Source organism: Felis catus, chromosome X, assembly GCF_018350175.1.
Source record: "Felis catus isolate Fca126 chromosome X, F.catus_Fca126_mat1.0, whole genome shotgun sequence".
NCBI lineage: Eukaryota > Metazoa > Chordata > Mammalia > Carnivora > Felidae > Felis > Felis catus.
Genome location: NC_058386.1, coordinates 74,591,147 through 74,604,026, shown reverse-complemented (window position 1 = coordinate 74,604,026; position 12,880 = coordinate 74,591,147). Strand labels below are relative to the sequence as shown.

The 12,880-nt window shown below is 38.5% G+C and overlaps 1 protein-coding gene across 1 annotated transcript; it reads left to right on the top strand.

Moving 5' to 3' along the window:
- The first annotated feature begins 929 nt into the window (after positions 1–929).
- LOC101080365 (TEN1 subunit of CST complex) lies at positions 930–11,342 on the top strand. Its single transcript, XM_045050386.1, is given in 8 exon segments — positions 930–934; positions 10,707–10,852; positions 10,944–11,036; positions 11,039–11,122; positions 11,125–11,154; positions 11,157–11,192; positions 11,195–11,248; positions 11,251–11,342. Coding segments are annotated over 8 exon segments (540 nt in total).
- The last annotated feature ends 1,538 nt before the right edge of the window (positions 11,343–12,880 follow it).

The following is a 12,880-nucleotide window of genomic DNA, read 5'->3' as shown; positions in this document are numbered from 1 at the left end:
TGTTCCAGGGACACTGGCAAGGAACTAGTACCCCTAGGCTTCGTAGTCTCCGGATGTGTGGCTGGATCCCCTTCCGGGCCTCCTGAGACATGGGGTATTGTTTGATCCTTACCGGACTCTCTCCTGGCTTGAGCTCTACCAGGACCGGGGTCCTGTGAGCAGCTAGTCCTATTCCCCCCCCCCCCGTCTCTGCCCAAACCGAGGGGAATTCTTGTAGCCATCTGTCTATATTATCCTCTCTCGGGAGCGCCTCCTGGTGGAGGCGGTATTCCTCCAGTTTCATGGTCAGGACCTGGATGGGGTGGCCCTTGCCATCAGTGACCTGAGGCCCCCCATGTCTGAAAGTCATCTGAGCTCCAATCTTGGTCAGTAAGTCCCGTCCTAACAGCGGGTAGGGGCATTCTGGTATTATCATAAAGGAGTGGGATACCCGGCCCGTCCCCAAATTTACTGTTCTTCGGGTAGTCCATGAATACTGGCTCATACCTGTTGCCCCTTGTATCCAGGACTTCTTGCTGGCTAGTTTTCCTTGTGGGGTGCGGAGGACCAAATGTTGTGCTCCGGTGTCAACGAGGAAGTCAACAGGGGTCCCCTCCGCTTTAAGAGTCACCCTGGGTTCAGGGAGAGGGTCCGAACCCCAACTCCCCTAATCACTCAGTTCATCTAGCTCTAGGACTTTTACTCGATCAGTCTTGCTCCCCTTCCCACTGGCCTTTTTCGGACAATCTCGGGCCCAATGCCCTATCTCCTTGCAGTATGCACACTGATCTTTCTGCAGCCTCTGCTTCCCCCTCTTGGTGGTTCCTTTACCTTTTCTTGTGTTGTCTGCCAGCTGCCGGAGACAGCGGTCTCGTTCCTGGGGGAAGTCAGCAGTGGTAGCTAGTAGTATTCTGGCCAGGTCTCGAGTCTGCTTACTGCTGGCAGCCGCCATGGCGTGAGCCTGCTCATCCTCAGGAGGCTCCCGGTTATTATATACCTTTTTGGCTACCACCAGTAAGTCCTGCAGACTTTTTTCTCCTAGTCTGTTTTCTGTAATTTTCTCCTAATGTCCATGGCCGATTGGTTTACAAAGGCCATGATAACAGCTGCCTTGCTTTCCGGAGACTCTGGATCCATGGGGGTATAGGTACGGAATGCCTCCATGATCCATTCTAAAAAGGCAGCTGGAGATTCATCTTTTCCCTGTTGTACATTTCTTACCTTGGCCAAATTGGTTGGCTTTCTAGCAGCCATTCGGAGACCCCCCATTAGAGTCTGGTGGTAGACCCGGAGCCTCTCCTTACCTTCTGCCATGTTGAAATCCCATTGGGGCTGAGTTAAGGGGAAGGAGGCATCTATCTGAGCCTGGTTGGTGGTGGGATTCCCGTCTGCGCCCGGAACTAGTTTTCGGGCCCCATTGAGGATTCTTTCTCTTTCTTCAGTCGTGAACAGGACCTGCAAAAGCTGCTGGCAATCATCCCACGTGGGCTGATGGGTAAAAAGAACAGAGTCTAACAAATCAATAAGCCCTGCCGGTTTCTCGGAAAACTTAGGATTCTGAGCTTTCCAATTGTAGAGGCCACTAGTAGCGAAAGACCAATAGTCATGGGGCTGATTCCCCTCCACATCTGGGGGTCTGGTGGCTCACAGGGGCAGAATAGTGGAGTCAGTGACAGAGGCAGATTGCACCCTCTGAGCCATTTGTCTGGTAAAGGGCGGGCTTCCCACTGGAGTGTTTCTGCCTCCCGCTCTCGGAACAGCGTCTGCCTCCCCCGGAGGGGGAGGATGGTGTTCTTCTGGCATCCTAGAGGGGTTATACGGGGGAGGAAAAATTAATTCTTCTTCAGTCCCCCCTTGTAGGACAGGGTAGAGGGGTGCTGAAGGCTGGGTAAGACTTTTCTTGTTTTCCTTCTTCTCTGTCCCCTGTAAAGCAAGAATGGGTTTTGGCTCCGGAGGGAGTGGGGCTAGGAAGGGCTTAAGCCAAGAGGGTGGGTAGAGGGGTAGTCTGAGTCTGTCCCATAACATCTGTCCAGTAAGTCCACAGAACAAAACAGAGAAACACAGAAACAGACAAACAGAGGGCCCTTAGAAACAGTCTTCCAACTCCGTGGAAGCACAACTGAAAGCTAGCTCAGACCTTTGAGGGGATTCCACGTCCCTCCAAAACCGATGAGGGGATTCCATGTCCCTCCAAAACTGATGAGGGGACTCCATGTCCCTCCAAAAGGGAGGATCGGAACGTCTTCTGAAGCTCCCGGCCCGTGGTCCTCCAGTGCATCCACTGAGACCACGATGGGCACTACCAGAATTTCAGAAATGAGCTCACACAGAAAAGATGGAACGAACAGACACTAACCATGGCCAGTCAGGCTCTCCGTGTCGGGGGTCCCTCGGGGGTCTTGGGGATCCCGGGCCGAGCCCCCAAATGTTATGCCCAGAATTCATGATCCCCAAAGACCACCAGGGAGCCAAGTCTGATGCAAAAGCAAAGAGCCTTTATTCGAGCTAGCTGAAGCTCAATCCCCTACCTGCACGGACGCAGTGGTGAGATGCTGGGGAGAGAGAGCAAGTTTCAAAAGCACAAAGGTTTTATTGGCGTCTAGGGGCAGTTGGTGACGTAATGGCTGTGGCCTCAGCCGATTGGCTGGGGAAGGGTCGGAGTCCTGTTACGCAGGTCGCTGGGCTTGTTTTGATCAGGAAGTTTGAAAGGGTGAGCGGGAGGTTACTCAAGGGGAGGAGGTGTGGTCAAGGTGGAGGACACAGAACAAGATGGAGTCAGCCGGCGTAGGTCTCCCTTTTCAATACAAGATACAATATATAGTAGATTTATGTTTATTTTAACCTCAGTGAATAGGTTAATGAAGAATTGGAGGTTGTTTTTGAACACCTTCCCTAAAACATCATCTCTAAGTAATAGAAAGTTACTTTAACTCCACTAATAATTTTACCCCTGTTTTTCAGAAAAAGGACCAAAATGCTTTTTTGTCCAGATGTCAGGGATCAGAAGACTTTTTATAAAAAGTTATAATTTCAAACCTATGCTTTCTGATATTGGCAAATTGACTGAAACTGCCTATACTGAGAAATACAATGTTATAAATTCTACATTTTGGTTGTATCACTTTATTTTATTTTTTAACTTTGTAAAAAAAACCTCTTTAATTGCAAATTATATAGGAGTACATCAAATTCAAATTTGAAACAATTAGCTCTTTCTCCCCTAACCAATTAATAATAAGAGAGAGATACTTGAATGAATAATCATTTTATTTAGCAATTATTAATTAGCTGTTCCCTCAGAATCCTTATGGATATTTTAGCATAGTGCAGTGGGTGCTTCTGGGGAGACTAGAAGATAAAATTTTATTTTATAAATCTAGGTGAGACTAAGAAATATGTATTTTTCTATATTTCTATATTTTCTACCTGGCTCTTCACAAAATAATTAATTTTTGTCCACATTTTTCTCCCTCTGCAGAGACTTTCTGAGAACTATTTGGGCTTTATTATATGGGTATTTTAAAAATTAAAGATTATATGCAAAAGGGGAAACAAAGAATAGTTGTTTAAGTGATTTTTTTTTTTTTAGGAAAGATACTATCATTGACCTGAAGGAAATGGTATAGGAAGGGTATCATGTGTAGCCAATGAAGTTTCTCACCTGTAATTCCAAAAGGAAATCTTAAAATGCAGGACTACTATTTAAATGAGTATCTTGAAGCTCAGGAATTTACTGAAACCATTTTGTGTCAATTAGAATAAGGTCTTCAAGTGCTCCTTAACATAGATCTTTAATTGTTTGTATCATATTCACCTCAGGAATCTTTATTCCTGACTTTGTGGGAAAGGGTTGCATTAGCACTGATTCTTAAGGGCAAGGACATTATTGCCTGGGAGCTTACTGAGGTGCTATCAGTGTAGGAGTTTCAGAGCATGATAGATCAGGTGAAAAACCAAAACAACTATCTTGTGACAAGAATAAGAAATTGGTTAAATAATTCTCATTTCATCTAAGCCTAAAATTTGCATTTGGTTGAATTGGAGCAAAAATGTGGAATTGTTCAGCAATTACATCTCCCGTATTCCTAAATTCAAAGCATGAATACAAATCTTGTTACTCCTATATTTTCCACCAAGAATCTTGCTTTTTCTTGAAATGCAGCATTCACTTTGAATATAGCTCTATTCAGAACGTAATGCATGTTTTCCAACCTATATATTTCATAACTACCATTCTTTTTATTTTTTTTTCATATAACCACAAAAGGGACTTTTGAAAATGTGCGTTAAAGCTTTTACCCTGGTCTAATTGACTAACATTATACTTGTGGAAACTCTACCTGTGTTTCAGGGAGGCTTCTAATGAGAAAACATTGTACTACTAGCTAAGACCTAAGAGTTTATTATATTTGTATTTGTATCTATGTTAACAGGAATTATATTGCTTAAAATGTCATTGCTTGTAGTGCCAGAAAAAACAGCTGGTGCAGTGAGGGATAATAAAGAAAATGCACCTCCTTAAGAATAATGAGAAATGGTATTTTACCTATATGAAATAACATAAAAAGAGCCCATTTCCTCTACATGTTGTTTTGACTAGTTTGGATTGATATTCATTTTCTTTTCTTTTCTTTTCTTTTCTTTTCTTTTCTTTTCTTTCTTCTCTTCTCTTCTCTTTCTTTTCTTTTCTTTTCTTTTCTTTTGTACTTATTTAAATTTATGTTAACTAACTTGACATAGTGTAGTATTGGCTTCAGGAGTCCATTGATTCATTATTTACATAAAACATCCAGTGCTCATCTCAATAAATGCCCTCCTTAATACCCATCACTCATTTAGTCCATCCCCTCACCCACCTCTCCCCAGCAACCTTCAGTTTGTTCTCTGTATTTAGAGTCTCTTATGGTTTGCCTCCCTCTCTATTTTTATTTTATTTTTCCTTCTCTTTCCCTGTGTTCATCTTTTTTGCTTCTTAAATTCCACATGAGTTAAATCATATGATATTTGTCTTTCTCTGACTGACTTATTTCATTTAGCATAATAGCCTTTAGTTCCATCCATGTTGTTGCAAATGGGAAGATTCCATTATTTTTGATCACTGAGTAGTATTACATTATATATATGTGTATATATATATATGTATATATATATATATATATATACACCACATCTTCTATATCCATTTCTCAGTTGATGGACATTTGGGCTCATTCCATAATTTGGCTATTATTGATAGCGCTGCTATAAACATTGGGGTGCATGCGCTCCTTCAAATCAGCCCTTTTGTATCCTTTGGATAAATACCTAGTAGTGCAATTGCTGGGTCAAAGAGTAATTCAATTTTTAACATTTTCAGGAACCTCCATACTGTTTTCCAGAGTGGCTGCACCAGGTTAATTCCCACCAACCAAGAATGCCCCTTTCTTGGCATTCTTGCCAACACTTGCTGTTTCTTGTGTTGTTAATTTTAGCCATTCTAACAGGTATGATGTGGTATCACATCATGGTTTTGATTTGTATTTCCCTGATGATGAGTGATGTTGAGCATCTTTTCATGTGTTTCTTAGCCATCTGGATTCTTCTTTGGAAAAGTGTCTACTCATTTCTTCTGTCATTTCCTCACTAAGTTATTTGTTTTTTGGGTGTTGAGTTTGATTAGCTCTTGATACATTTTGGATATTAACCCTTATCAGATATGTGGTTTGTAAATATCTTCTTCAATTTTGGAGGCTACTTTTTAGTTTTATTGATTGTTTGCTTCACTGTGCAGAAGCTTTTATTCTTGGTGAGGCCTTGATGAGTTCATTTTTGTTTTTCTTTCCCTGGCCTCTGTAGATATGTCTAGTATGCTGTGTCCAAGGTCAAAGAGGTTGCTGCATGTATTCTCCTGTAGGATGTTGATGGTATCCTGCCTTACCTAAGTCTTTCATCCATTTTTTTTCACTTAACAGAATACATTTTTTTGTATTTTTTTATATGAAGTTTATTGTCAAATTGGTTTCCATACAACACACAGTGCTCGTCCCAAAAGGTGTTGTCTGTGACAACATTTTATAATTTCTTTGTTAATTATAATTCTTAATATAGAGAAAATGAAATTTCAGTGTGTTTGAATTCAGTTGCACTGCCATCTCCTCAGAAGATGCTAACCTTGGGATGTTCTGGGATTGTGAAAAAAGAACAATTGTTGACCTTAGTATCTTATTTTCCATTGAGTTAACATTTTTCATGTAATTAGTCCCAGTGTTATTTTTAAATTAACAGGTAAACTAATACTATGTTTTAAGTGAAGCAAACAACAGAAAATAGGAACATAACAAGAACATTTAAAGGGCATAGACTCAGTATAATAAACACATTTAAACTAGAGTTCCAACTTAATCTTCACAAAAGTATATGTATCCTTTTATGTACTACCCCAAATAAGTAGACCATCAGGCTTAACATACAGCAATTTTCCATATGTTTAAGTAACTTGTGTGGCTTATTGATAAGGTAATTTTGTATTAACTTTCAGAATATATTTTATGCATAAATGTAGCCACTGATAATAAAAATATTTTAATAAAAACACAAACTAAAATTGCCAGACAACTAGTATCCAGTTCATGATAAAAGTGTACTTGAAACAATTGATATTCTAGGTTAGATGGTGTATGGGGCTTTCAAAGCATTTTTTCCTCAAGCCTGACTTCTCTAATATCTATCTGTATTTTCAGGTAAATCAGCAGAAACCACATACTTGAGCTCTAATGCTATATAATTTTCTGTGGAAATGATTACATTGATTTTCAACTTAATATTATTACCACAGTGTTTACTTAGAGTCACTAATAGATGTGCCTATTTGACATGCTTTTTCTACAGCATTTGGAAAACAACATTTATAACAATGAATAATATAATGTATTTGTCCATTATATTATTTAGTGCTTTCATAATATACTTGTATAATAAATATATTTTTAAATCACTAGTTGTTTTCTTAATGTAGTGTTATGCTTCATTTAACTGGCTAATAATAAGAGGTATGTAAACTGACACATTTCAAATTTTGCAAGGGAGCATAATGTGAATAGTAAAAAAAAATACACATTGAAAATATTAAACATCACATATTAATCATTTGAGTATAGATAAAGTTTATATGCGGTGCATTTAATTCATATTTGGATTTAGGGAAACAGAGCGAGGGTTGGGGTAAAAGTTAAAGTAACAATTATCAAGTTATTAAATCAATGATCAAAATAGCCAGATTAAGGTCATCATTTTCAGTCTTCTTATTTCAGTCTTCTTTTTAAAGTTTATTTATCTATTTTGAAAGAGAGAAGGAGAGAGAGAGAGAGGAAGTGGGGGAGGGGCAGAGAGAGAAGGAGAGACACAATCCCAAGCAGATTAAGCTCATCATTTTCAGTCTTCTTATTTCAGTCCTCTTCTTAAAGTTTATTTATTTATTTTGAGAGAGAGAGAGAAAAAGAGAGAGAGAGAGAGAGAGAGAGAGCGCCTTGAGTGGGGGAGGGGCAGAGAGAGAAGGATAGACAGAATCCCAAGCAGGCTCCCCACTGTCAGCACAGAGCCTGACACAGGGCTAGATCTCATGAACCGTGAGATCATAACCTGAGCCAAAATCAAGAGCCGCATGCTTAATGGACTGAGACACCTAGGTGTCCCTATTTTAGTCTTTTTTTAAATTTATTTTGAGAGAGTGAGAGATAGAGTGAGTGGGGGAGCAGTAGAGGGAGAGAGGGAGAGAGAGAATCCCAAGCAGGCTTGATACTGTCAGTGAAGAGCCTGATGTGGGGCTCAATCTCACAACCTGAGCCAAGATCAAGAGTCGAACACTTAACCAACTGAGCCACCCAAGCACCCTTCAGTCTTCTTAATAAGACTTAAATCTATCAACTATTCATGTAGTTAATTCTGTGATAACTGACCTATATTACATATAGTACGTCTTCTATCCCTACAACTCTGTAATCTCCCCTTCCACCCCTTAAAAATATTTTACAAAGCAGAATTGCTTGAACAGATTTTATGGTTAGAAGCTATAGACACACCCAGAGAATCATGGATCTGAGAGATAGTTCCAAATTTGGTTCAACTCAAAGCAGTGGTGTGTTAATAAAATGTTTAATTAAAATGACTTTCTGGAAATATAAAGTCCTGATTTGTAGTTTCCTGATTTTTGTGGTGTAAATTACTTCCTTCATGGCTAATTCCAAAGTACCAGTACATCACTAGTCATTGAACCACAAAGCTGGGAAGAGATGAGTGCAGTTAGCTCTTAAGATCCAGTATTCAGAATCGAGCAAACCTCTAGACCAAAGTGATCAACCTTTAATCTAGGAAGTCCTAGAATGATAACACCCAGCAGACAGTGGTAACCTGGAAGCTTGTTACACTGTTAGTCATCTCTGCAATTTTGTTCTTTCCATCTAAATGAGTTCTTGTTACAATCTAAACTAATTTCATTTTATATTACTTGAAGATGAAATTGGGCTGGTTCAGTATTTTTTTTTAATATTCACCCTTCCTGCCTTTGAAGATCTGAAGTGACCTTTTGGCTTTCTTTTTTGAAATACTCACCTGAATCTGCTTTTGTTTTTCTTTAAATCCCATGTAGTAGTCAGATATCACAAATCATATTTGAGCTATATAGTTTTGGCTTAGGAAGTTTGTTCAAGTTACAGTGGCTCTCACATCATTCACTAGCACTTTTATCAACTGCATGAGCAGAAAATGAGTATTTTCAGTTAATTTAAATTTTCTTGTAAATAGTTGACCACATTTTGGTACATCCTATATATTTGGTCATTTTCTGTAGACTCTTCAGCTTTCTTCCTTTTATTTTCTTTTCATTTTTCTTTACCTTCCTTTCCTATATATGTACGTATCTCTATTACTGACTCTAAAAAACACGATTACATTTTTTCTAATAATAAATGATATTTTGACTTCACATACTAAGATGAAATTATTGATCCACTGCAGTAGCAATGGTGAAGATAATAGAATTCAAGGTAAGAGAGGCCTAAGTTCAAATATGATGGCTGTGGTGGGGCTTTGGGTAAATTGCTTAAACTCCTTGAATCGTATTTCTCTTATTCATAAAGTATAAATAATATCTACCTATGATTTCATTGTAAGAATGAAATAGTATCTGTGTTGTTCACTAGTCCATTATAAGAGCTGATTAAATGCTAACCAGTAGAAGCAGTGGTGTATTGTAATAAGATTCACAATGTATTACATTTAAGTAATAGAAATAAATGTACATTACATTAGCTTTCAAAATATGTCACATTCCCCTTTCTGAGACACTTATATGAACTTCAAAATCTGTTTGCTGGGACACTGTCAAGAGTTTGGGATATATTCTCTACGCAACCCCACTAGCAAAAGTTTTTTCAATTAATGAATTGTTAAGGATCTTGAGAATTCCATGTGAGACAAAAAGAACACTTCCCAATCCTTTAAAGTGTTACATATTTGCAAGTTATAATCTCTTTTTTTAATGTTTATTTATTTTGTGAGAGAGAGAGGAGGTAGGGGAGGGGCAGAGAGAGAGGGAGACACAGAATCTGAAGCAGGCTCCAGGCTTTAAGCTGTCAGCACAGAGCCCGAAGCAGGGCTCGAATTCACAAACCATGAGATCATGACCTGAGCCGAAGTTGGATGCTCAACTGACTGAGCTACCCAGGCACCCATCCCCCTTTTTAATGTTTATTTATTTTGAGAGAGAGAGCGAGCAGAAAGTTAGAATCTCTTAATTCACTGCATTAACACTCCAGCTCTAATTACACCACTGACCCTTTAATTGTGTGTGGCCTTATAATGAAAATACGTACTTCTACCAGTGTGTGTGTAGTTGTGGTATCTCCAATAATGTTTCTGTACTTTGGCTTTGGTACCCATGTGTACTATTTTGCAGGTTCCCCAATGGTGCTATACCAAACTAAGCAGATAATTTTGGATACTATTTTTGCCTTACAAATTGTTTTGAGGGACTGTGCAAATTAGCGTCACTTGCAAACTTTTATATTTCCACAGAAATTAATAACACTTGAAAATACTGGTTCTCATTGAATCCAGTATCACCTTCCCATTTCATTGCTTCTTAATGAATGCTTCAAAACTCCATGCCATTAATAAAATAATAAAGCCACCCTTAAGTACCTGGTTTTCAGTTCAGGAATTGCTGCTGTACTGCCCAGTTCTTCCAATATCTTTTTTTTTTTTCTGGACTTTAAAACTTCTTAACAGTTCCCTTTGCTGCCAACCAACCTTTACATTTGTATCAAGATTATATTTTGTGCAGCTTCTATTCCTTAATCTTGAATTTGGTCACTCAAATTTTGGACCTGCTGTTTGACTTGTTCTTGCTTCAACTTCCTACTTAAATCGGAGCACTTGGTCACTTAAATTTACATTTCCCAGGAATGTTCCCCAGATAATCTCCCAGCACCCTATAAAGAATAGGATTATGTTCTTAATATTTGTTCTAATAATTAATATATACAGATTTAAAATAGTCATACAGAATTTTGTGAATAAAAGTATGTAAAATAAACTTTAACAATAAAAATATACCTAGGTGTTTTTCCAAGTAAAATTTACAAGAACTTAGTTTTATTAAAATCTCTAAGAAATCTGTATTTTAACCATAAAGGTGAATACTTTATAGGCCATTGTTAATATATTATGGAAATTACTTGAATATTAATAAGACTACCTCAAGGCTCAACCAACCATGGCGGAGGCATAGGCAGCACCGGTATAGGTGCTGTGACCGCGGCTGGCTGGGTTCTCCTCAAGGGGAACCTTAGAGCTGACCCCCAGGGAAAGGACCCCAGAAGAAGGCTTGAGGGGAAAAGTGAGGCGCTCCTGGTAACCCACCTTTTCCCTGTCACATGATTCCACTGGACTGGAAGAGGAAACCCAAGGCTGTCATGATGCCCTGACAGGAATCTTCAAAAATCCATCTCAACTATTTGGGGTGCTACCCAAACCTGTGATCTATCACTTCCCCTGGGAAGTCAGTACCGGCCAACTTCCCGACCTGGGATACTGAGAACATTCAGCAGGTTGTGCCTCTATGACATGACTCAATCCCAAATGACCCTAAACGTTCAACACGGATCTACTAGATCCTAGTCTGTACCAAGTTGGTGGAGCCGTCCAAGCCCGGGTGGAGTCCCTGTACCTTGTCTTGGGAAGCTCCAGCACCAGAAGGATGGAGGCTCCGTGGTGAAAGCCTGGATGCTGACTTGTGTGAAGGAATGAATCTACCCTCCTTAGAACAAGCTTTCCTGGAGCAGAGGAGGTACCAGCAAGAAAGGAACACAGTAGGAAATGACAATTAATGGCAACATTCTCCCCAACCTGCTCCTGAGGTCAAGCCCACTGGAGATGCCAGAGCCAATGCAAAGATGATGAAGGACCTTCCCCTGAGACAGCCTTTGTACGGAGGCGGAAAGACGAGGAGGTTTGCTAATTTGGATTGTCCCAGACACATCCCCACCCCCCCACCCCAATGCCAACCTAGAAGGAGGCTGAGCTGTGGAGCACTGGGGACTGAGCCTCAAGCGGGAATATGGAGAGCTCTGGAAGGTCCTCAAGAATAAAAGCCCCCATGGGGGAGAACTTGAAAAAAAATTAAAAATAAAGACCACCTCAAATTATGAAAATTTAAAGACCTGCTTATATTAGATTGAAAAATGCCAAATTATTTGGAAGAACAAAACATACATCAAATTTAGAAATGCTTATCAGCAGTAAGTTTATCACATTTAACACAACTCTTTAAGGACTAGTCAAATGCAAAGTAATTTACAACAGAAAGGGTAATCACAGAGTAGAAACCTTTAAACAAAAAAATATGTAATCTTTTCTTTTTAATATTCTTTTCCAATAAAATTGCAAGTCCAATCAATATTTGTTACATTTGTCCACATTTTTATAAACATCCTTGAAAGGCTAGTTTAATAGATAAAATAACTTCACAAAACACATTATGGAATTAGATTACATGATGAACTTGGAAAACTGGCAAAAAATGCAGAGAGCTGAGCCATTTTTCATGCTTGTGTGGTTTACAAAGTAATCCACTTTTCTAATTTTATTTCCTGTGATGAGTTTTAATAATATCCACAAAAGCTTAGCCACTCTGCAGTCACTATAAAATGTGGATCTTAACATGCCAATATAGATGATTTATTCACTTCATACAATTAGGGGATGGATCAGAAGCAGCTGTAATTTGGAATTACTAAAATGATTCAATAGGTTTTTCTTTTATTTTCCAAGCACTAAGCATAGCTATTGCTCTTATTATGGTTTTATACATCTCTATCAATGTCGCTACAATTATGGTCTTTCTTGCACCTATAACTTGAAAACTATTCTAGTTTTCTCTTTTGCAAAATTTTAAGCTGAGCTCCTTAGCATTTGATATAGCTGGTAAAAGTTTAGAGGTTCTTATATTAGCCATATCCCATGTTAACTAAAGGCACATTTTAATAATACTGTACATTCATATAATGTGATCATCTTTCAAAATGCTTTTACAATGCCATGTAACTTCCTTCATATCAACTCTGTAACATTGGTTTGAATGGATTATACTATTACCATTTTATAGATAAAAGTGTTACAGAAAACTGTAGAAATAGAATAGTATCCATTTTTTGTGTACTTTAAAACAAAAGTGAGAAGGTTATAATGGAATTCTAAAAGATAGGATTTTTAAATGTTTTTAATATGTTTTTAAACATATTTTAAGCAATTGATATTAATTCATAAGGACCCCAGTCTCTTATTTAATAATTCTCAAGTGTTCAGGACACATAAATGAATAGGTACTAAATAAAAAATTGAATTTTCTTTTTTAATCAATATTTAA